This window comes from Dermacentor andersoni, chromosome 1, assembly GCF_023375885.2.
Source record: "Dermacentor andersoni chromosome 1, qqDerAnde1_hic_scaffold, whole genome shotgun sequence".
Lineage (NCBI taxonomy): Eukaryota > Metazoa > Arthropoda > Arachnida > Ixodida > Ixodidae > Dermacentor > Dermacentor andersoni.
The window spans coordinates 172,511,367-172,537,279 of record NC_092814.1 but is presented as its reverse complement, the minus strand read 5'-3'; the positions used below and the strand labels follow the sequence as shown (position 1 = coordinate 172,537,279).

Sequence of the window (25,913 nt, the reverse complement as noted above, 5' to 3'; positions counted from 1 at the left end):
TCACATTGGCTGACGCTGCAGCTCTTGTGGTCGCCCCGGCGACAGATGCGGAGATACTAATTTACACTGTTGGTGGCCCTGACGAGGATGAAGAGCCAGCGGATGATGAGCCATGTGAAGTGCCAACTATGGTGCAGACGTGGGAGTACCTACGCCTGCTGTGAAATAAGGTTGAATGCATGGGTGGCGACCATGGCGTCGTGCTATGCTTGGTCAAATTAGAGCAGGGGTTGCTCGCACCCGGTAAGAACTTGAAACAGCCAAAGCTCCCTGCCTTTTTTGCACCTGAATAAAGTTTTGCTTTACTGAATACATTGTATTTTGACTTCGTCGCAGTTGTGGTGCAATTAAAGCTCGACTGCTTTAGCTTTTCTCGAGTAGTCGCTTATATCAAATTACCACTTATAATGCATTTTTTTGCCGTCCCGCTGACTTCGTTACAACAAGGGATTGCGGTATTTTCATTTTGAGATGTCGCCGGCATGGTCGTCAGCCATGTCGCTGGTGCTCCACAAAACTGAAACTAGCGAAGCCTAGTCCATCTAGTAGTCACTGATGAGAATTCGGTGCATGCATTGATTTTACTTTCATTTATCTGCAATGACCCCATGACAACAGTCGAGACACGTGCCAAGATATTGTAGTGATGCTTTCCACTCGAATCAGTGCTGCTCTTATCCACGGTTCATGGTCAGCTGGTCCCACTTATAATGCGTGTTGAGCATTGCTCTGACCACTTATGAAGCAGGAAAAGCATGAAAAGGAACTGCATAAAAGGTATTGCTAGAAAATCGTGGCCACAATATGTCTAGGCCAAGGGCAAGTATATGAGCACGCATGAACACAGATTGACAAACTTTGGCCATATTCTTGGATGATCACTTTTGAAAGATACTTTCATTTGACAATATTTTGCATGACTAGCACCAGATACATCAATGGCTGGCAGCTTTTCCGCACTGTGATAGGATAGCGTACTTGGCACTTTGTTTAGGGCACACATATAGCACACACAATTACTTGCTGACTGGGGGTGAATTCCCAGTCTGTGGTCGATGTGGTGAGACGCTGACCGTCCTTCATGTTCTGCTGGAGTGTCAAAAAGTAGCAGAAGCTGAGAGACGGAAACACTTTCCTTTAGCATAGCATACCAGAAGCATATGCCTCTCCATCCGGTTTCTTATTGCAGAACCATTTTTTGACACCAAAGCAGTTTTAGGTTCGTTAAGTAATGTTGTCTTGCAAGAAATTCATAGCATATCCTCTCACCATAGGGTGCTGCTGTTATAGCATCGTTCTGTATAGCACGTGCCTCCAGACCCTTGCGTTCAAGGACTCAGTTAAGGCAGTAGTGCTTCTTGCAAACTTTTGTCACTGACACATTTTAGTATATAATATCATCCTTTCACCATGTATCTCTCATGTTCCTAGTACACCTCATTAGTCATTGCCATAATTTTATTACATGTACGCAGTAGTGCTTCTTGGAAACTTTTATAACGGACATATTTTAGTATATAATATAATCCTTTCTCCATTTATCTCTCATGTTCCTAGTGCACCTCATTAGTCATTGCGAGAATTTTATTACATATACATTTTATGCACTTACTGCGACTATTTTTTAGGCCATTTACCACCACATCACATCTATATCATGTATTTCATTGCCAACTTATTAACACTGACCTGGTGCTCTTTGGCCGTACCTGGTCCTTGCACTACAGAATGCCAAATTCATCATCATGAATTTGGCATTTGTAGATGCGACGCGTCTTGTGCTAGCCATGCAAAAGATGGTGTGCTTGGACCTCTGCCAAGAATGCCGTCGCTCCTAGACGCTGATGCATCTTTCGCTAAACACGTGAAGTTGAAGGTATCTCAGAAAGTGACGATGCAAGAATATGGCGCACCTTTTTTGGCCACTTGTGGAATGAAGCCACTTATTTTGGGGCAAAACCGGCATTTTGGACTCCCGATACTTTGGGCATCCCCATCACTCCCCATCGAGTCCGAATTATCAGTCAGCGACTGCAGTCAGTTGGTGTGAAAAATTGGGAATAACGAATAAGCCTGCACTCACGTAAGTGCTCAGTGATGAGAATATGTAACTGACAGACTGTCCTACACTTTGCCTACTACTTAGCCCTACTATAGTTAGTGGTTAAATCTTGGCATATATATACTTAGGGGGAACAATTACTAATAATATGTGTTAGAACAAACACATTAATGCCATTTGTTCAAGTGCGCTCAAAACTTTATCGGGCATTCACCTAAGCTCCCAGGAATCCTCATCCATGTGAAGCTTAGAGCTTACACTACTTTGATTAGGGTATGCTTTATGCCTGTGTGATGCACACCTATACAGAACGCTATAGTAAAGATAAAATAGGTACAGTGAATTGCATCCAGGTTTATCTGCAACTGTTACAGGCATACTGATAGCGTGTTGGAAATTGTGAGCTTCCTTATCTCAAATCGCTTCAACTGGTACATGCATGTGAAACAGGCTCTAAGGCTTTGGTACCCCACACCTTCACGAAAATGTTACACGAATGATGTATTGAACACTAAAAGCTATTTACAAAGTATATTTATAAAAACAACTGCAGCGCTGACCAGTTCAGCCGACAATTCGAGACTTGGGAGCAGTTCATCTTCTTCTTTGGGGGGCCTGCATGTATCGTCCGAAAGAAACACACGATATGCATGTAGCAATATCATCAAAATCAAAGTCTCTTTAATCTTTACTGTGTATTGCACATGAACATTTGTCATAACAGCTGGAAACTCTTCCAAGAACTTCGTGCAGTAACACACCTCCCCCATTCCCCTCCCAGGCAAAAATCCTGGGTGTGCTAAGGACTGTGTGCTTTTAACAGTATTTACAAATATTAGTTTTTTTCCTAGAACTATACAAGAATGGAATTCATAACCAGCAAATGTTATTGAAAGTGATGATGTCCACTCACTTTTAAAAGTGTTTGATACTTTTGCAACATATTGTTATTGATGCGAAACTATAAAATGGTCCATTGAGCGAGAAATCCACTGTCTGTCATCTGGAGCAGCGAAACAACATCTAAATTCCCATTGGCTGCGACGCCACGTCATGTGCGGGCTTCCACGGAGCAGAGCGGGCGAAAGGGAACACCTGCTGGGCACGCCAGGTGTTTCATGAGGGCAGAAGGCATGGCTGCGACGCCATGTCACACAACTCTCGGAAGCCTGTGTTATCCCTGTGCTCCTTGTCTGCGCAGGCTCTCGCCTGTGTTCTAACTTCGCCTTGGTAATCGCTATAAAAGACTTAATGCAAAAGAAAACAGAAGAAATTCAAAACGAGTGAGTGGTTGTAGTGAGTTTCGAAACTATGACCCCACTCTCGGAAGCCAAGTATTTTACCTGCTGGGCTAAACCAGCGCCTCCTAAATAGCAGGCCTGTGCACTCTGCTTAATGACATCATGCTACTTGGACCTAAACTTCCGTTGCCAAGCCCGGCCTGCCGAAAGTGGTGACGTCAAAATCACCGCAGCTTACTCGGGAGCGTCCCCATTAGATTTTATGATAGTCGGGCAGGGTAGCATGATGTCATAGATCGAAGTGCACCAGCCTTCTGCAATCTAGGAGGTGTTGGCCAAGCATCTCAACGTGCTAGGTTGCTCACGAGAAGTTCATAACTTGAAGAGAACCGCTCAGTGGCATTCGATTGGACATTGAAGCTTTCACATTCAGAACTCGTGTAAGAAGTGCTTAGGTGTCCTTGGATTTTTATTTACTTGAATATTTTTGTAATCGCACCCGGTTTTGTTCACTACAGTGGAATGACAGATGAGAGCAGGTTGTACCTTTCAAGTTGTTATTATGTCATCAAAGCCATTCATTTCAACAACACCATATCTGCCCAATAGTAACCTTTTCATGAGAAAGGGGTATAGAGACATAACACACGTAACACTGGTGACAAGAGTATTTCTGTGCTTTACACCACAATGGCCCTTGTGCTGTTTTTGGCTAGCCTTTCTTTTAGTTGCTGCACACAGACTTCCACCTCTTTCATCCACAGAAAAAAATGTTCACATCAAAGCCCTTTGCAATAATTTTTAAACAATACAAAATGCCATGCATGTTGGTCATCACAGCTACCCCAGTGCACATATTCTCAACAATACACTGTGCATTTAATGACAAAGACCATGTGCACTTCTTGACCAAGCATTTTGAAGTTGAAGACAGGACAAAATCTGAAAAACCCGTCACTCTTTAAGGAGTGTTCTGTTCATGATCACTGCTCTATTTGATGCATGCAAGACTTTTTCAGGGCCAAAACAAATCAAGGTGTTTTGATGTAGTGTTGGTTTTTCGATGACTGAAAAAGTTGAAACAGCATGGGGATCAAAAGAAAGGATAGCCAACAACAGGGTAAGGGTCATTGTGATGTAAAGTACAGAAATCTTTTTGTCGCTTGTATTACATGTGTTGGTGTATCATATACCCCTTTCTCATGAAAAGGTTTAGATTGGGCAGACAGGGTGTTGTTCAAATGAACAGCTGCAATGATTTAATGACAACATGAATGGTATGTCCTGCTTGCATCTGTCTTCCCATTGTAGGTGGTAGGACTGTAGACCTTTATTTGAGCACGCATGCATGATAACAAGATGTAAAAGCAGAGGGTGTGTGAGATCGTGAAAGCATTTCACGTCAGGAAAAACTTGGATAATTGTGTACAGTACCTTCTTCTTCTTCCTTTTTTGAGGGAAATAGATTTTCTGGAACATGCTTTGGATTGAGTGCTTAGACATGCAGGTTGGTCTTTTGTCATTGTTTTCTGTTCTTAATAAAATGTAAGTTAATAATAATAATAGTCAAGGCCTGTCCTGTGCTTCTATGTCATGTGCTTACCTCCCATTTGTGCTGCAATCAACATGCATATGAGATTTTGCTCCCACTGTGGTGGCCGTTGTTTAGTGTGTTTCCAGCGGTCACTGTTTGGAGATATGTGTATGTGTGAACAAAGCTTTTTATGTGATAGTGGTGGTTCATATATATCAGTAGGGAGGTGTTGTTTCTGACAGAAAAATTTTTTTTATTCTTCAGTACTGTTGGCTTTTATGTGATAACTTTTATTGTGTTTTAGGGCATTTTATTGTTTGTTTAATTTGCTAGTTGCTTATTTTTGTTTCATTGCATTGGAAAGAACATCCTATTGGTTATTTACACCATTTGATGCCACAACTCTTGTTATGACTTGGCAGTTTCTTTTCCTTTCATTTCCCTTTTTTCTTTTTTGCTGTTGCTTAATTGCAAAACTTGTGGAGTTAGCATAAGCACTAGATAAACTAATGTTCGCTGCATAGACCTTTTGAGTTCACTCATTATCCAGCATATGTTCAAACACTGCAACTTGTGAAGTACACAAAATCAAACAAACTTCAGGTGGATGTGCACCGGACCAAACTAGAAAAGAAATGTCAATGACCAGTCTTGATGGGTCACTGGGACGTGGATTAATGAACAATTTAACCCACAGTGTCACTGCTTAAATGAGACTTGTTATAAATTCTAACACATTATATTTGTTACCCAGAAAAATACTGCATAATTGCATGCTTAGGTATGGTATGCATAATTTTTGGTTGTCTTTGTTCTATTGAAGTGGCTTTGGGTAAAGGCAAGCTGTTTATATGGGAAATGTCTTTCAAGGTCAGCTTACTGCTGGAAGTATGCATTGGGTATTGGCTTTGAGTAAGCTGCATTAGCAATGAATGAATGATATGGAGTGATCAACATGCTACTTTGCTCATACCTGGTGCACCATTTATTTTTTCTTGAAAACACGACTATAACGTCAATGCTTCCCATGTGCAGTTGGTGGCTTAATATAGAATTTAAAAAAAAGCAAACAAAACAACATAATTACTGCATAATTGTTATCTGATGCAGTAACATGGAGCCTAAAGTGTTTTCGCACTGAGCATGGCATTGCAGCTACAGTTCCTGGCCACAATGGCCAACTTTCGATAAGGACAAATGTGAACAAAATGCAGCAGTACAGCTCTCCTTATGGCCTAATTTGCAGGTTTTTGATGCAGGTACAGCAATTATGTTAAACTTGTTTATTGGTTTTCGCTGGCAGTAGCTTTGTGACTGTGGATAGGTAGTGTCCAAAACATGCCATCTATGACCTGTTTCCAGCTTCTGCAATCACTTCCAATGCATGCAGCCAGTAAAAGCATAGCCTTTGAGGTCCGTTTCTGTTACCCAGAGAGAGCTGTCACTGGGGCGTAGATGTGGACACTACCTATATGTTCGGTGCATGTTTGATACCTTTACAGTGAAGCTGTCGATGGCTAGAATCCTGGGATTTTTTTATGTCCATAATGTCGACAGAAAACCCAGTGGGCCGATCCCAGTGGCAGTGCAGGACCAGGAGCAATGGATCATGCCACCGTAAGGCAGAGGCGTGAAGCGAACATACAGCACAGCTTGCGTTTCAATACGAAACGCACAAGTAAAAACAGCCGTCACACCACGTGATTGATGACGAGGTGTGCGCACTTCCGTGTTGATCACCGTACGTTGCCACCAATCTCTCGCTGGTGGTCGTTGTCGAGGGCTTTAACGTAGACATCTCCAAACCGGAAACAAAGCAGTGGTTCACCCACTTCGTGGAAAACTTTGGCCTCAGTTACTTCAACGATGCAATTCAACCAACTACCGTAAACAGGTCATGCATCGATTTAACTTTGGCCAAAAACATTTCTCATATAAGAACGGAAAACATCTGTGTGTATTATAGCAACCACAAAGCAGTTGTAGCAGTAATGTCAAAGTAATAAATGAAATAAAGGTTTTGTAAACTGCATTGAAACGTGTGTTTGTGTCATATATCACTTTGAAGAGTAATGTGCGTAATGGGCACACATCATGGGATCAGTTTTTGACAAGTTGCTCTGCATTAGGTGCAACATATCTACAGCTTCGGTGACCAACCACCTTCGCAGGAGTGGATTGGCAGAGATTCTTTTCTTTTACATAGATGTGAAAATGTTTACTTTCTGTTGAGGCACCTTGTTGTGTATAATGTAAGGGGGAACAAAAGCTGCAGCAGATGGTTTCTTCACTTGAAGGAGAGAACCACACCAGTCCAGAGCCCACGTATGGGAAGCCTGCGTGGTTGGAGCATGTGCATCGGGAGTATGTGGCCTGCCGAGAGAGAGTGGGCCTAAGTGACATGTCATCATTTACAAAATTTTACCTTGAGGTGAGCGCTGATCTTTCTGTTTTACAGGTTGGTGTTGAGATACCATCTTGGCCTTGTTATAGAGGAAGCTAGGAAGTGTCTTTCCCTCTTGTTTTCTCCTTTTACCTTTCTCTATATATCTGTATGTCTCATTATGCAGGAGGCTGTGTTGCATGGGCAATCTCGCACTGGTACACACTGTACCAGTGTGAAAGGGGACACTTTCTTTTTTCAAACAGTTGTTCCTGCAAATATATATATATCAGAACCTCACCACTCATATCTTTTTCTGCATAGATGTCATGTTGAAGAATCCCCCTCATGAAGCCTTTTTTTTTTATTTAGGAACAAAAAGAAATGCCAGCTTTAAATGAAAATCTTGTATTCCCTTTAATACTGATGTGCTGCGTACCCATAGTTATGCTAGTTTTATGCATTGTAGTTTTTATGCCAGATAGTTATTTGAGAGTGGTTCTTTGCAGTCTGGTGGATCAGAGGTTGTGGACTTCCTGCAGCTGCTCTGCTCAAATGACGTTGATGTTCCAGTTGGGCACATTGTGCAGACAGGCATGCAGAATGATCATGGTGGCTATGAAAATGATTGCATCCTGGTGCGCATGGATGTAAATCGGTATGTTTCTTGTATTGCATCTGTGGTGTAATGTAATGGTGCTTGTGTTGAGGCCTCTGAATAACCATCGGTGTAAAGCTAGGTACAATTGACATTACATGATGACTGTGTATATGTATAGTAGTATTATGGGCACATCAAACTGCCCTAAATGTTCCGCCTGCTAGACACTATTTTCTCGATTCCCACTATGCTTTGTCTTCCTCTTCCTCTACTTTTGGCATATATCTACTTCCTAGAGTGGTTCCCAGTTCTAGCCTAACAATGTTCAACCTCCATAAACAGTATCCCACCTTTACAAAAAGTCTGAAGTTTTTCTAAATTTGGAAAGTTCATTTGCGCTGCATTTTCTATTAATGGAATTCCCTGTATATCATATACATGCATTAGGAGCCTCTTCAAAGAATAGGGAAAGAGAAATTATGACTAAGACAAGCTTAATTATTTACCTATATAAGTTTGAGGTCAGAAGTTATAGTGGGAAACAGAACTGTTGGATCAAATAGTTGATTGTGTCATCAATGAACCAAAAATGTTGCTGAGGGCAGCACAGGCACCTGTTGAGGAAAAAGTTGTCAGTAACACATGAGTGCATAAGTGAATACTGCTGTTGGCTTCTGTGAGCTGGCAGTAGCAGCAAGGCCTAAATGTGTTTGATAAAGTTTCATGCATACATAGCAATTTCGTTCTAACAGCAGCGTAGCAGTTTGACATGCATTTTCTACCCCTCTGACAACAGCTGTCAGTATGAGGCAGCTGCGATTACTGTATAATTTAACTGCACATTGAGTCTGAGTGAACACTGTGTGTGTGTTCACACCATGGCTGTTCTCCAACTTCATTTTGCCGACTTTGCTGTGTGTGCTGATGCTTTATGGAGTATTAGCATAGCGACTATAACAGTGGGTGCAACTGGATACCTTAATTCTCACCAAAAGTTAGGCTAAAATGTTGTTATAGGCATGTATTTCTAAAGTGCAAGTGGACAGCAATATATATAGAGTGAATCATTTTTTGGCTCATTCGAGGCACTTTGAAGGTAGGTAGGTAGGTTCCTGTCTCACATTGTTTTGGACCTCTTCAAGTAAAAAAAAGCAAAAACAAAAATAAGTGCCTGATACTGGGATCAAACCTTGATCAACCAGCACAAAAGCCTGATTCTTTTTTTTCAACCATTAGGCCACAATTGCATGCATACTTTTCTCATGTCAATGCGAACTAGCTCTTTAAGATTTGGCTACAGACATACCACTGTCTTTCACATGTGGTCGCATATGATCAGAAAGTTGCTTACAAAAGTGAGAGCAGGCCAGTTTTTCCCATTTTTTTTTCGTGGCAGCTAGCACTGTTGTTAAATGGCACCACTTTCAGGGTTTGGCCTACATTCCTTAGTCCTTTCCTCATAGCAGCTAATGCTACGTAGATGCTGTGCAACATTCTACCACCTTCGGGATTGGCCCAGGTCATAACGAAACAGATTGCAATGTTTCTTTGCCAGAGTAAAAAAAAAAAGAGAGAAAACATCAAGTTGTTGCTGTCGTCTTCGTGCTTTAGTCACACATACAGAAACTTGCTTCACACATATAAGTGCTTGCCTTACACAAACATGTTGGTGCATCTGGTAACGCGTTGAAGAACCCCATATGATACTTGATAGCCAGCTACCTTCAAGATGCTTTGCTTAACATTGATTTCTACAGTATGAGGGATCTGCATAATTTAAAAAAATAAAGAGCATTATCTGTACTCACAAAACAAAGAAAATTCAATTTTATTGTGTTAAATTTAGGAAAGCTTTCTTTCACAGAAGGTACACCTTTGTTATAGTCAGACCCAGGCAAGCTACTTTAGATTATGTAGTGCCAGATTGGTGGTTTGTGACTCATGTGCTGAAGATATCTTGATGTAGCTGGAAAGATCTGAAAGTTATTTTGCTCATTACTTTTTTTCCTCCGCAGTTATTTCATGGTTTCACCAACAGCGCAGCAAACTCGCATTGCCAAATGGGTTCGGCGGCATCTGCCACGGGATGGTTCAGTGTCACTGCGAGATGTTACATCTCTTTACACAGTGTTATACATTCTGGGGCCCAAATCCAGGGCCCTTTTAGAAGAAGTCACTGACCAAGAAATTCAAGTAGAGCCATTTACGTGCCAAGTAGGTCAAATATCCAATAAGCTGCTTACTAGTGATCATCCACCTATATTTGTGTGTACTATTCATTGATTTATTTTAGTTAAGTGCTTTAAGTAACATTTTATTGCGATAGCAGTTGTATGAACACTCCAGGCAAATTTCCGCCACCGCCGTGATGTTCCATATAAAGTCCAAGTGCGATAACATTGCAGCCATGTGCCGTATGCTGTAGGTGCGAGCAAAAGCCTGCAAGGGTGAATCGAGAAAGAGGGTAGCTTGATGTGGCGGTGTCTTCTCATGCTCGCAAGGGAAGAAGGTGGGGAGGGTGCGTGCAATCTCACACGTGCAAGGGTGGGGAGTGGGGAGATGAGCACGCGCTGTGAGAGGTGGGGGGCAAGCTGAAGAGGGCAGAGTAATGCACATTTCCCTTCTACTCCAGCTGCAGCGGCTGAGTGCTGCCGCACACGCCTATCTTGGTGGCCATCTGTGCTGGGTTAAAGGCCAGCTGACCAGAGATAGCTGATGGCTTCATGTGTGCTGTGTTCTTGCTCTCCTAGTTTGCTTTGAAGTGAGAGGCAGCATGAGGGGGAATTCGCTCGCCGCTGCTGCTGGTCTTCATCATGGCACCATTCTGACAGCGTGCCTGCGGTGATCGAATGAGATGTGTTCATGCTTGCCTGTGCACGTGTGACGTGCTTGTTAATTTAGTTTGTAAGTGAGTGTTTACAACAGCTTGTGCAGCTGATTAAATTACTAACCTTGATTCGTATAGCTGTCTAATAATTTTCTATCACAATTAATGCTTCACTTGTCGTGCAAAACTGTGACTTTTTTGTGCGTTCAAGTTTTCAAAAATCTGCCATGGAAGCTGTTCCTTGCTTAGCTTAGCTATCACAGTGTTTTTATTGTTATGGCTTATGAACACATTAACCCAAGTTGTCATGGTTAGCTTGGCTTCCTTTCCTTTTTGTTTCCTTTTTTTTCTTTTTTTTCTTTTTATTGCCTTAAGATCCTTTTGTGGTCACCATACCTGTCAAGAATATTTGCATAGTAGTGTGTTGCTTAGAGGCCTGTCACATTAAAGCTTTGTGTGATAGCTTGTACTAGTGTTACAGCTGTCCCATATTGTCACGTGTCTTCAAAGAGGACTTGAGACATTTAATGCAGACAGCTGGCTCCCGAAAAACATGGCGGTGGGACCTGGCTATCGAGCGGGCAGGGGTAGCACGCATGCTTCTTCCTTCTTGTTGTTCTTGCCTCTTCTCTTGCACTGTGCCCACTACTGCAGGTAGTGGGCATGACATAGATGGTGTCGATGACAGGTCGAATTTCAGCGTTGTCTCGCTGTCGCCTTATCAAGTCCGATGCGGTAACGGCGCCCAGGAAGCCATCGTCGTCCTCTGACTCTCGACTTAGAGATTCGGCGGGTGCACGCGACAGTGCGTCAGCGTCTTTGTGCTTGCAGCCAGACTTGTAAACGATAGTGACGTCAAATTCCTGTAGCCGCAAGCTCCACCTTGCCAGTCATCCTGAAGGATTGCGTATGTTTTCTGACCAATACAGGGCATGGTGGTCTGTCATCACTTTGAAAGGACGGCCGTAAACATAAGGGTGAAACTTCGTGATCGCCCACACAACTGCGAGACACTCTTTTTCTGAGGCACTCGTGGTCCTCAGCACGGGACAGTGAGCAGCTAGCATAAGCTTTTACTCTTTCAATGCCGTCTTGACGTTGGACGAGTACTGTGCCAAGATTGATGTTACTGGTGTCAGTATGCACTTCGGTGTCAGCGTCGTAGTCAAAAGGTGCCAGGACGGGTGCTGACTGCATGCGTTGAAGTAGTTCAGCGAAGGCCGTTTGTTGCTCACTCGTCCAGGCAAATGGTGTGTCACCCCTTGTAAGGCGAGTCAGGGGTTCCGCTAACTAAGCTGTAGCACACTCCTAATCGCACAAACACCTTGTGTCAGTAGATGAGATAAGTTGCTTTCTGTGACCACTTTGCCTTCGCGCATTCCACCGCACATAACTTTGACTAGGACACTGGCTCGTGGAAGAAGCATAACGCTTTCGGCGGAAACACGAAGGCCGTCGTCATGTCGGTTGTCGTCGTATCCGTCGACTGCTTAGTCGGCTGAGAAGGTGACTACACCTCCCCGTAGGTCAATAACAGCACTGTATTCTTGCAGAAAGTCAACCCCGAGAATGATATCATGGAAGCATTCACGCAGGACAAGGCAGCTCGCAACAAATGTTGATCCTTGAATCCAAACTCTAGCCGTGCAGGTTCCGAGTGGAGTAAGGACGTGACCACCAGCCGTCCGAACCTGTGAGCCATGCCAAGGGGTAATTACTTTCTTCAGAAGCGTCGCCATCTTCCCGCTTAAGATAGAAAAGTCTGTGCTGGTATCCACTAAAGCGCTAACCGCGTAACCATCGACCACCACCGGTATGTCGAGCGAAAGCCGTTCATTCTGTTCAGCTGTAGTTGATGTCGAATCGGTGCCCATCCTTGTTCGCGTCGATCGGAGGTCTTCAGCGTGTCCACTCACAGGTGCCTCGCCCCCAAAGATTGCTGTAGTTAGTTTTCCTAGTGGGGACTTTGCGATCTTGTGCTCGAATATCGCTGGGGTGGTGGTGAAAATCGCCTTGGTGACGGCGAGCGTGACTGTTGCCCGGTAGGCGGTGGCGTGCACTGTTGAGCCAGATAATCTTTAATATCCTGTGGTCGTCGGCAAGGTCTGGGTGGCGGCGAGTAGGCAGAAAAGCCCCGCAACCCGAGATGGGTACTGACGGTACAAATCATCTGCCTCACCGCAGTGGAAGCACAGAGGACGGCGATTTGGTGTGCAACGAACTTCCGACTTCCGAGGGGTCATGTGTCAATCGTCGGCGTAATGCACTGGCTGCTCTGGCTGAAGCACAGCAGGAGGGCCAGCAGGGGAAACGCTGAAGGAACGCGTCGTTCTGCGATGTGATGTGCCGGCTAGGCTGGTAAAAGTGCAACTGGGTGAGCGGCGTGAACAAATAACGGTGGTGATGAAGCAGGGAGTCTGAGGGCTTCTGCGTAGGTCGCACACCGGTGTTCAGTCGGTGCAGGTGCGGTGTTAACGAGAGGAAAGATGGACCGGAGCGCTTGGTGCACTTCATATTTTACAACACTTGCAATGGAGCTCACCGTAGTCTGTGACGCGCCTTAAAGCTTCTGCATTTCTTCGCCCAGAATGGTGCGGATGAGTTCTCGGAGGTTGTTGTCGTTGCCTTCGGTGGCCGTGAAAATATCAGAATGAGAAGTCGCGTTCACTTGCCGCTCGCAGTAGTTTTATCGCTGCTGAAGCATCTTCTCCACACTGACAGCCTCAGATAAAAATTCAGTGACAGTCTTCAGAGGGCTCTGCACAAGACCAGCGAAGAGCTGCTCCTTCACTCCTCGCATCAGGTGACGCAACTTCTTGTCAGCGGTCATTTCTGGGTCTGCTTGTCTGAAGAGGCACGTCATGTCTTCGACGAACGTGGTGACACTTTCATTAGGAAGCTGGACGCGGGCCTGTGTCGCGCGTTCTGCTCATTCGCGGCGATCAGCACTGACGTAGGTGTCTAGGAGCTGACGCCGGAACTCAGGCCACAATGTCAGTTGCTCCTCACGGTTTTGAAACCACGTGCGCGTACCATCCTCCAGGCAAAAATAGACGTTTCTAAGTTTAGTCACATCGTTCCATTCGTTGTACTCGGCCACATGCTCAAAGTCAGCCATCCAGTCTTCGACGTCTTCGAACACGTCGCCATGGAACGACTTTGGAACCCATGGGTTCTGAAGTGTGTACCTGGTCGGTCATCGTGCTATCCATGCCAGTTCAGGTGGTTGCAATCGCTGTGTTGTCTTCCGGAGGCAGTCCCCTGATCCTACGGCTGGCCCGATGGACGGGAGTCTCGATTGGTACTGGGCTGGTCGTTCCGCTTCCAGGAGGGGTCTGCGGCATGAGATAGAAATACCCTGCAGCTCCACCACTTTGTCACGTGTCTTCAAAGAGTATTCGGGACATTTAATGCAAACAGCTGGCTCCCGAGAAACACGGCGGTGGGACCTGGCTATCAAGCGGGAAGGGGCAGCATGCACTTTTCTTCCTTCTTGTTCTTGCCTCTTCTCTTGCACTGTGCCCACTACTGCAGGTGGCAATATGGACCATATGGCACTAGGAACACTTGGGCCTATAGGCTTAGTAGAATTTGCATATTTGGTATCTCAGCCCTGTGATTTATACAGAAAGGAAATACGAATTGACCTAACTCTTATTCAAACAAGTGCACATGTTCGTAAGAACCACTGGACAATACAAACATTTTCACGATAAGCTAACAATCCAAATTTAAAAAGAGATTTTAAACTCTTCGTGTCGAAGAAACACTGGGCAGTACAAACATTTCCGCAATAAGCTAACAGTATAACATTTAAAGACAGATCATAAACTCTTCACCTTTCAAAAATGTAAATGAATTACCAAACTCGATACAAGACAAGAACAATACTGAAAGGGCAGAGGTTGTAACAATGAAGCACCAAAATGCAGCTTTTATGGGAGGTGATAAATTAAGTTCAGGGGCTGTGACAGCTTGAATAAAGGATTCCACAACTTTTACAACTTCACTGTGAACTACCTAATTATGAAAAGTAAATGAACCTCGGTGTAACGATAGTTGTCTTAGTGGCCAATTGTCATAATTTTTGGGATATATTTTTGATAAAACAAGTGTTACAGTCGTTTTCTGCAGAGCATTCGTGATAAAGTTAGCTTTGCCGCAAGGCATTTTTGTTCACTACGTGGACATTAGCCAGCCCAGATACTCCCCCCCCCCATGAGAGCACACATGTGGCTCATTCATACATGGGCTAGAGGTGTACAGCTTCGCTGTAAAGAAAAGAAGAAAGCGCACCAATCGTTCGTGTTAACAGTGTATGTACAAGGAACAAATAGGTCCAGTAATGTTCAAGGCTCTTCTTTCTTCACTTCGGTACCTACCTCGAGGTGCACACTGATTTGGCATGGGATGTATCGCAGACAGACTTGCTGACGATGGATGGACGACACATGGAGAAACAGAAGAACTTGATTTATATAACACTTCAAAAACAGTACAGTAACACACTCGGAGAAGTAACAAAAGCTTTGCACTCAGCTACCAAAGCTGACTAGACACTTAACACTTGAGCTCAATGCTCACACTTTATGACTTCCCATAAGCTGGGGTTGTCTGCTTTGCGGCTCTAAACCTGTCCTAAAAACCAAATAATAACATGAAGCACGCTGAGTACGTTCTTATATAACATGGCCCGAAAGTTCTGCCAACGGGCGGCAGTACTGAGAAAGGCAGTAGGCACTGCAGTACGTGCTAAGTTGCTTCTCTCTCTCACTTGTCTCCTTCAAAGAGCTCGAGCCTCCTCAAACTGTCTGTCCGTGTGTACCCAGGCCCTCCTCTCGCTGGGAGAGGAGGGCCTGGGCCGTGCTCTGGGACGTGCTCGCGGGTGCACAGGCCTTCGAGCTTGTTCGAGAAAATTCTCATCTTTCTTTCTCTTTCTTTCTTTCTTTCTTTCTTTGGCGGCCACGCCAAAAACGTTTGGCATTACCCATAGCGGCTTTACAGGTCGCTTCCAGCGACATCGTTGTCATACCTTTCAGTGAGTAGAGCACGAGTGACATAGATCATTCATGGAATATGCAGCCATCGTTTGTCGAGTCTGCAGTTTTAATGGCCATGTTGATTCCAGATGTCAGTGACACACTCGATTTTTTGTCCCGCAGTGGTTGTGATTCCGACAGTTGGCGGCAGGTTTCAATTCAATTTCAATTGCTCTGGTTGACATATATTCTCAGAATTCGAAGCAGAAGAAGAATATTCACCGGAACTGCTGCGTAACAGGCTGCCATGCCACAGTGGTGAAGGAGACACAGGCGAGAAAGGACGGCTTCCCGTAGAGACCGTGGGAAAAACTCCACTGAATGTACCGATGATAAGCTGTCCGAGCACTCTTCACGGACTGATGGGTCCCCCTTTCTTAAGAGGTGGCTGTGGGTTAAGTGTGTGAGTCCAATTCCCAGACGGCACAAGACCACCTCGTAGAACCGTTTCCTGTCTTTGGCACTCCGCCATTCGCTCAGCATGGGTTTAATGCTGTGGAGTTCATTATGGAGCTCGGAGTCCCATTAATTTTGCATTAAGCATTTTATTTATATTTGCAAGGATGATGTGTAGTCTCAGCCGGGCTTACTTTTAAAGGTAAGTTCATTGTTGATGTTCTGAGTAAAGGGTTGATTTGGGTGTTTGGAAAGGGTTCAAAGTCTTAGAAGAGAATGTGCATGAAAGAAACACCTGCACTTATCAAGTGGCCGTTCGTTTGATCCTGCACAGAGACTTGGAACAGTAGACGATTGAAAAGCTGCTGTTGCCAGTCTGAATCCCTGATGGTGAACTGGATCTAAAACTCTTGGTGTTGTCATCCTTCTCCTTTGTTGGTGCAAGACAAATGTATGTAGCCATGTAAATTTAAGGTTGTGCTGTTCTTTCAACTTTTAAGCAACTGTAGTTCTTCAGTCGATTTGTCTGAAACTGCACAAAAGAAGACATGATGCCGCCTGACTCCATTGCTAATCTCTTATTTCCGGAGGGGGGGCACAACCCTCAGAAAAATTTCGGAGGGGAGGGGGGGGGGACTCGAGCCCTTCGCCCCCTCCGTAGTCGTTGCCTGTAATGTCACTTCTGTGAAGGGCATTCTTCGTGCCCAGAGAAATTATGAAAATTCTCGTGTAGTGAATACTTAAGTAGGTACTCATGCAGTTTTTGATTGTGCACTGTGTTCTTACACATGTAGGTCCAGAGCTCTCTCTTGACTTTTCTGAACCTCTTTGGTGGCAGAATTGTATTGTACCACATTAAGTTATTATTATACCTTATTTTAAAGCACATAAACACATCATCCAGCATGAATATACCTATTTTTCTCTGCATTTTTTTCAGGAAATGGATTTTGCATATTCGACCAATGTGCTGCTCTTGGGTTATAACAACACCTTAGAACCTGGCTACTCAATGTACATTCCCTCAGAGGTACCACTGTTGCACATGTGTTCTAGTTTTGAAGCATGTTAATAATAGGTCTTACTTCTGAATAGAATGTGAAGTGAATAGTAATAGCACCAAATAACATTCTTCAAGAACAGTTTTAAAGCTAGGCTTTCTTTGCCGACCTCTCCAGGGTTTGGTATGTCATCATCTGGCTGTCTCGCCAGATAGGCTCATCGGGAGTTTTAGCATAAGCAAAAAAAATTTTGTCTGATGATGGGATTTGAACCATGGTCGCCAGGCACAATAGCTTGATTCTCTACCCACTAGGCCACAGACACATTCATGACACGAGTGAATAACAACCTTACCACTGCATTTTGCTCATAAAAGATTGTGCTTTGAGACACTCTACACGTTTGGTGCATTGCATAGCAGCAATTTGATTATAAATGCGAGAGTGCACCACTTTCCCCCATCCTTCAGATACAAAGATACAATACACTACTCTCGGATACAAAGAATATGGGTTGAATTCTGTCAAATAAAATGAGCAGCTGTAAACCTTGTTTTCCAAGTTTATATTTAATATGTGTAGAATATATGCAAATGATTGGGTTGTATCACATTTATGTTCAGTATTGAATTGTGAGTAACTGAGGTATGCTCCAACGTACACTTATAAGTTGTGTTGAGTGTTGTGTTGAGTGTTGCATTGAGTGTTTATTGTTTGAAGGAAACATGGTTGTCCTGACAGTGCTGTTTCTGTGTATGTGTTGTTTCTCCTACAGTATGCTCAGAATGTCTACAGCAGGTTAAAAAAGGCTGGTCGTGACTATGGAATATTGGATGTTGGTTATTACGCACTAAGGATGTTGAGGATTGAGAAGTTTATTCCATTTTGGGCTGAAGAACTCGATAGCAGTGTCACACCCTTGGAGGCTAATCGGAGTGCTCGCGTTAAGCTTCAGGTAAGTGCAGGTCTTGTTTTCCTGTTGCAAAAGTTGCTCCTGCTTTCACCAGATGTTTGTGCATTTTCTTGCCAGGGGGGCATTCAAGAACCTTGAAAAATTAACTATTTTGCTTAAGAGCTGTTCCAAGATTATCATTATTGGATTAACTTGTTTTAATGTCATATTTCCAACACCCAGCAGTTACTTGCCTTGTATTTGTTGTTTCTAGTTCTTCAGTCCTGCAAAGGCTTATAAGTATAATCTCTTTAGTTTGGTCAAAACTCATGCAGAATTGGGCACACAAAATGGCATTGGAAAATAACTATTTGACCAGAGAGTTGGCTGTGTGCTGCTCACAGACCAACAGTGAGCTGCACTTTTGTTACTAGTATACTTAATGTAAAAGCACTAGATATCTGAAGTAGTAATATTGTGGGTATTTACTTTCTTGAAGGACACAAAAGATGTGGGCATAAGAGAACTTAGATATTATATAATACTTTATATATACAATTGAATGCATGTTCTAAAAAACTATGATATATTGCAGATCATATTACATATGCTGTTAAGAGCAGGGTATAAGAAGTAGCAGGGTACTAAATACACTATGACATTTTTATAAGAATAGAAAACTTCTGACTACTGGCAGATCCAGAGGGGGCTCCCTCGAGACATGCCAACTGACAGTTTCTGACAATTTTTGTAAAATAGATTGAAGGCCTAAACAAAAAAAATTGTTTCTGACAACTTGTTTAATTTAATTTTTTTTTAAATGCAATGAACTTCATTCAAATTGGTTGAGTGGTGACCAAATTAGAGTATTTCACATGTATTGAAATAGGGAGGTGCAGAGGTAAACATACCTCTTAGTTCTTTTCTTATAGTGTTATGTAGACTTCCCTAATATGTGCTTGCAGTATTATTTTCCCATGGCCTTGTTTTGCAACTAAAAAGTTTGTTGTGCATAGTGTTATGTCACTCTACAAAGCCTTGTCATAAAGTTCACCAGAGTGGCTGTTTGGGCATTGGTATTCCAAAAGGATGACTAAAGAAGCGTGAACTGAACATGGACAAAAAAAGATGCAATCACACACACACAGGCACTTTTCTTGTGATTGCACCTTTTTATGTATATCTCCAGTTCGCACTTCTTTATTCATCCTTGTCATAAAGTGAGAATATGCAGTGGGTGCATCCAAGAAATTGTTTTGTAATTAAAAATATCTGTATATTTAATGCAGAAAGAGCCACCATTTATTGGCCAAGAGGCTTTACAGCAGCAGGCAGTGGAAGGCCTGCGTCGGCAACTGGCCTTCTTCCAGCTGACTGGCCATGACTCTGAACGAGATCCTTGGGCTTGGGGCCAGGAGCCCATTTTTCGTGATGGCCGCTTCATGGGGCTCACCACATCTGGCAGCTATGCCTTCGCCCTGGGGCGCAACGTCTGCCAGGGCTTTGTTCATTGGTTCAACCCGAGCAGCAAGCAGCTTGAACTATTGCCAGACAACCTTTTCTCTGAAGGAAGTTTTGAGGCAAGTGGCTGCTTCTGATTCAGATCCTGCATTATGTCCATTTGCAGGTGCACAGTAGCATAGTTTTATTATCCTTGGGAGCCATGTTTGCAGTATGAGAGTGGTTCTTGCTTTGACACGTGCTGCACATGCTCTATCTGGTAAGATTCTATGCTATGTACCCACAATTAACATCAGTTCTTTTTTTTGCACTTTGCATGTGCAACTATGTCCCACTTTTATTAAACCTGATGTGAAAGCTGTTGCTTTCACCAAATGCATGTTAAAATTCTGGAAGTTCCTGTTCAGTGCACAGTATTCATTTTACATTATTTAAACTTATGTGCAGCCAGCATGTTATTAAGCAACTGTCATGCAAGATGTAGACCTACACTATAATGTGTTGCATATCATGTGCATAATACATTGTTTGCCTGCATTTTTTACATTGATATACAAGGGATGACAATAAAGGTTGTGAACCACATATCCTATTACTGATGATCACTATGTCCGTCTTCAATGCTGTCACTTCGAGAACGTGCAGGTTGTACACTCTTTAAGGAAAACAGCTCATTTTGATACATTATCAAGTGCTCATGGTAGTCTAAATTTGCAACAGAGACCTACAGATTACTGAAGTACTAAAGCGCCAAAGAGACAACACAAGAGACACGGACGAGCGCTTACTAACAACTGATGCTTTATTGGCGGAAACATCTGTTGGCGCTTTAGTACTTCAGTAAGATGCACAAACTAGCCCAACAAAAAGTTCTGCCGGAATACCTACAGATTAGTCTTTCATTGATATATATATCTGCATTAGGTATAATAAAATACTTCGTTCTCATAAATTTGGAGATGTTGAGGTTATATCAGATTAGTTAATAAGATATCTTTCCTAGGAGTGAATGTCCTTGTACATGTTAATTTCAGTGCCTCGTCTGCAGCTCAAAGCAGTTCTGGAGCTGCTCTTCTGTAATTGCCTTCAATGTTACTCTTATGATCTGCATGTCTTCAGTGGTCACCAGAGTTTTCAGTACGAATGTGTGATTGGCCTAACATTGCAGACAGGACAGTGCTTGTCCTATCGTGTATTCTTCTGTCTTCGTCTTCCTTGCACAGCTAGGCCAATCAATTATTCCCTGAGTATCCAAGGACAAAAAACCGCACGTTGCCATATTTGGAGAGGAGGTTCCGCGATCGTGATGTGCCACCTGTTGCCCTGGTATAAAGCTGGCACATGGTGCATTCTTATTGTGACACATGCCCGCTCATTCCGCTTATTATGGAAGATGAAAAATCTGGGTGTGTCGCATCACAACCTTGAAGGCTAGCCATAAAAACTAAAGAGGTTCAAATGGGGTAAAATTCCCACCATATAACATACGAGAAATAAGCTTTTCTTTCTTTTTATGGCAGTCAGCAAGGAGGAGCTGTGTTTTTGTTTTTTAGCTCCCTTTAGCAGCACAAAACGCATATTAAGGCGAAAGCCTTAAGTGACTTATACCCCCAATGCCTTTGAAAAAAAAATGCATTGTCCGGTCCAATGGTACAAAAACTATCATCATCAGCAATGGCTTGTACCCCCCTAAGCAAGCAAAAAATGCAATGGCTCATCCCTCCCGTAATGCAGAGGCTACAATAGCTGATCAAAGTGAAGTGTATAGTGCACACATTCATTGGAATCATGTATACAAAGTACAGAAATGCAGCGTCTAGTCGAGTGGTACAAAAAACAACCATATGACCTTCTCAATGGCTCATACCCCGGTAAGGCTGAGCCTACAAGTGCTCAGCGAAGTGAAGCAAACAGTGCATACATTCATTGAAATCACCCATAAAACACACAGAACAGCATACTGAACAGCCACCATAGTGTGGCTGCACTGAAGAGGAGGAAGACAACGTGTTCCCAATTGCTATGGGGTCGCTCTATACAGCCGAGAACCTGCATTGCCCCTGGATACCTTGCTGCCTTCATTGAACTTCATCCGCACGTTCTGCTGCTGAATACACCTGCGACGTGATTGCATGCACCGACCACGTGCGGCAGCTCATCCACACCCGTCTAGAGGCCTCACAGGAGCATCAGAGACGCCTCTGTGATTGCCACCATCGCGACGTGCGGTTTTCTCTGTGTTCTCTGGTTCTTCTCTGGTCAGCCATTTGCCATGTGCGCCTTTCCTAAAAGCTGCTGTCACGTTACACTGGTCCATACCATGTGGTGCAACAAGTGACCGATGTGACGTATGAAATCATCCCCGCTGACCCCTCGGGATCGTTGTCAGCTGCAAGTGACATTGTTCACGTAGCGAGACTTAAGAGGAAGCTTTAGCTCGGGCCCAACTCCGACGCGGCCTGTTGAAATACATGTAAAACGCAAAAACATTTTTCTGAGATAACCCCTAGACCGATTTTAATGAAATGTGTTGCATTTGAGAGAGAAAGTTCAATTCTGGTGACTGTTGGAAGCGTAATTTCGATTTACGGCCTGAATTTTGTTAAAAAGATTTTCAAATATTCGACCGTCTGAAAAAAATAGAAGCATGAAGTTTACAAATTCATAGCTCTGCATCAAGAACAGATATCGCGGTTCTGTAAACGGCATCCATTAGATCATTCAAAGCGGACAAATTCTATATGTCATTTTACATCTTACGTGAATTGGTTGCGTTGGTTACAAGGGTTCTGCAAAAGCTGTATTTCTATAATACTAAATTTTTTTATATATTCATGTGTAACATATCAATTTTGTCCGCTTTAGATGTACTATTAGATGCAATTCACAGAATTGTATTATCCTTTTTCGTTGTTGAGTGACAGAGTTGTAAACTTGATAGTTTCGTTTTTTTTTTTAATTTTCGATTTTTGTCGATTTTTAATAAAAAATTTACGACGTAACTCAAAAATTCGTAACCAACAGTCACTAGCGTTTAAGTTTTTCTTTTAAATGCAACAAACCTCGTCAAGTTTGGTGCAGTGGTTGCCGAGAAAAACGAATTCTCCTTTTACATGTATTTAGACAGGAGCACTCGAGCTAAAGCTTCCTCTTAAGCCCCATCAGACACCTTTCACCAAGGATGTGTAGCTTAAGCACCGGGACGATGCTTCTACTGCCAGTGGTGATAATAGGGAACAGCTGCCACAGTGTGGCTGTACTGAAGGGGAGGAAGACAACGTGTTCCCGATTGCTGTAGGGTTGCCACCTTGGCCACCGTTGGCCTAAATGTAAATATATTGTTAATAGCCTTGTGCATCAGCTACACGTAGAAATATGTTTCAATCCCCTACTGAGAGGATACAATGTAAAGTCGAAGAGAAACGTCGTTGGCGCTAGTCTGACCCTGCTATACGAGCTCATGAGGCCGCAGCTAAGCATTCAAAATGAGCCGAAGAAGCCGAACTGCGAAAGCAGTAATGCGACGATGCGAGACGGCACATTACCAAGTGTGCCGCAGGCTTTTGCCTTCACGTGTTACAGGAGTGTAACATGCTGCCGAATTTTTTCTTTCTTCTATTACTGTTGGTGCCATCAGGAAGGTGTATTTCTTCATTTTTTTGCCACCACTAGTTACCACGGTACACTTTATGAACTGCGTATCACCCCTAAAGTGCGCAAGAGCACTACATGCTGCTACAGCACTGTAAACGAACCAACAGTGGAGGTTCAACATTGGCTGCTAGAGGTGAATTGTGCGGCACTATTTGCCAGTAGGTTCGAGCACTAAATGTGCCCACAAAGCAGCTTTGCTCTCTTCTGCATGCATTGTGTGCTATCACAGGTTACACTCATGAGTTTTAACCAGCAGGAGTGTTAGAGGAAGGAGCCTCTGGAGTGAAACAGAAAGCTTGGCTTTACGAATTTCTTGATGTTAAGAAGTTTTTAGCAAGAAGTATGACTTTGTTACATAAGAGGTTTGACGGAAAGTCAGTCCCTATTTAAAATTCTTTTAACATTGACAACTCTGCATCTATATTGGTGAACTTATTTATTCTGAACAGAAGTATATAGGATTTGTTTTTGTTGCGGTTACGATTGCAAACGGCATACTGTGATGCCAGTTAAGGCAGATGACAGACTCTTTGGATGTTGCAGCAACCTGCCATTTTTGAATGTGCTCAACAGGCATGTCTATACAAAATGTGGCATTCATTAGCATGCATGCAACAGCAACGGCATGGCTTCCATGAGTAAGATGCGTATGTCAGTGCAAGAACTGTCAGAAATTGCCACTCTCAGCTTGTTAACACAGAATCCAAAGCTGATGTGGCAGAAGTGGCCAGCCAGCTGCTTCTTCTTAGGGTGAGATTGCGGGAGCTGTGCACAAAATTTAATCCAAAACTCCCAACAAATTCACTTTTGAAGCTGCCCATGAGACTACCCTAACATGACAGATGTGACAGATGTGAATTGTCACAACTGCCAGTACTTGAGAAAAGACAATTCGAGAGCCACATTGGAATCTTTGCAACTTTGTGTGGCATTACTTTGTGTGGCATTAGTACTTTGTGTGGCATGACGTCAACCAATGTTGTCTAGTTTCTTCTTCATTATTCAAAAAATGCAGAAAAGTACTGTTCAGTGCTGCACAATGGAGTTTCGCCTTCTTTGCCCATATATAAAAATATAAGAACATCTATGACCCAATTTTTATGCAAGATGGCACATTTCCCCATTTGGTGCACCCCATCTTGGTAGTCACATTCCTGGACATTTGTATAGCTGCATTCGTTCACATGACTGGCTGTTTTAAAGTCCTGATTTTACATTGTGCAATTTTTTCTTATTGGTATTGGTGAAGCAATAAGTGTTACCTCCTAGCACTATACTCTGGAAGAACTTGAGAGATGAATTCACGATGTCCTCAACAGTGTACCGCCAGAGTTTCTGCACAAAACAGTAAATGCAGAGCTTGAAGGATTGCGTGAACTTGTGAACCATGCTGGCAGCCATAGGGAATTTCAGAACAATAAAATATTCCTGGTGTATGCCTTACAAAATAAACTTTGTTCATAAAATTGACTTCTAAACTTTGTATATTATCAGAAATTTACAATAGACACCAACTTTCCAGACACTTTGTATACATGATTAATGGCTGTTATGTGGCACAGTTGCAATTTTTGCAATTTCAGTGTTGGCAGAGCACTAACCTGCTTCAACTTTTGCAGGTGGAGCTTGCTGGGCGCAGGTTTCCAGTTCAAGCATCTGTCACACCACCTGAGCTCTCTGTTGCACCAATGGGTGGCATACGTGACCGTTACAAACCTCAAGCCAGAACTCTGCCTTGACGTGTTAGAATGAGCTGCTTACAAAAGCAAGGGCCTGCATGTTTAGAATTTTGTTTGTGGTTTTTCAATATCATGGAAGCATGTCTTCTGCTTTACAGCAGCAAGAATGTTGCAGTGCTCTGTGCTGTCGTGTTCACTGTGCATGTTAGGAGCCTCGCCTCAAATCAGAATGATGTCATTCTATTTATTACGTGCACCCATTGCTGTGTTGACTTTGTCCTGCCTCATAATTGGCCCTTGCGCCATAAAACAACAAATTCATTCATTCACTTTGTCCTGTCAAGTTATTCCTTGCTTTTAATATAAGAAAAACATGTGCACCAGTGCAAGTGACAGTGTTGATCTTGTTACCAATGTTCCCAGGCTGTCAAAACATTTATGGCAAGGAGATAATATCACCAAAAATAGACATAAACAAGGTTTTATGTTAGTTCTTATAAATGCTTGATGATGAACTTTCTTTCACAAGTGAGTTCCCATTGTTTGCCCCTTTATTGCATAAGTAAAGCTCCAGCACTTGTATTACATGTGTTCAAATAAGAAAAATTTTAAATGAAGTCAAATATAAATATTTGAGTAAAATGTCTATCGAATATCAAATCAAATATTGAACATTCCTAATTTCTAAGTGTGTGTGTGTGTGTGTGTGTGTGTGTGTGCGTGCGTGTGTGTGTTAGATGAAATATTCCATGGAGCTCGTTTGGCAACAAAAGGCTTGCTTTCATTATTTGATGCATGTAATGCCGTCAACTAAATGTCAGGTCAACTGACAGGCTTATAAATGAGAATTACAAAAAAAAGTATGATCAGGTCTGGTGCACCATAACCATGACAGTAATAAATAAAAGGAACTGCACATGCCAGATGCATGTCATAGAGCGTACTTCTTGTTGAAGGACCTTGTATTGCACATACTACAGCACCGCACATTGTTTTGATAGAATCCAAACATGGTGAGATTGACAAAGCAATTTATAAATTGCTTTGTCTTATTTAAAACAGGAAATTTGTAGGCTGCCTATGGCAAGCATGCTTACTTAATGGCTGATAACTATTGTACATAGTGACCTCTTCCATGTTTTA

General features: G+C 43.0%; 1 protein-coding gene across 4 annotated transcripts in view; it reads left to right on the top strand.

Annotated features, from left to right (window-relative positions):
* The window catches only part of LOC126547085 (pyruvate dehydrogenase phosphatase regulatory subunit, mitochondrial-like), a 95,764-nt gene extending 70,669 nt beyond the window's left edge, over positions 1–25,095 (top strand). For all 4 annotated transcript variants that reach the window (XM_055062758.2, XM_050194938.3, XM_055062757.2 and 1 more), the window contains 7 exons: positions 7,135–7,268; positions 7,730–7,878; positions 9,837–10,035; positions 17,024–17,113; positions 17,860–18,039; positions 19,266–19,556; positions 24,711–25,095. In XM_055062758.2, coding sequence (XP_054918733.1) covers positions 7,135–7,268; positions 7,730–7,878; positions 9,837–10,035; positions 17,024–17,113; positions 17,860–18,039; positions 19,266–19,556; positions 24,711–24,830 — 1,163 coding nt within the window. In that variant the 3' untranslated portion in view covers positions 24,831–25,095. The remainder of the gene's footprint in view (positions 1–7,134; positions 7,269–7,729; positions 7,879–9,836; positions 10,036–17,023; positions 17,114–17,859; positions 18,040–19,265; positions 19,557–24,710) is intronic.
* The last annotated feature ends 818 nt before the right edge of the window (positions 25,096–25,913 follow it).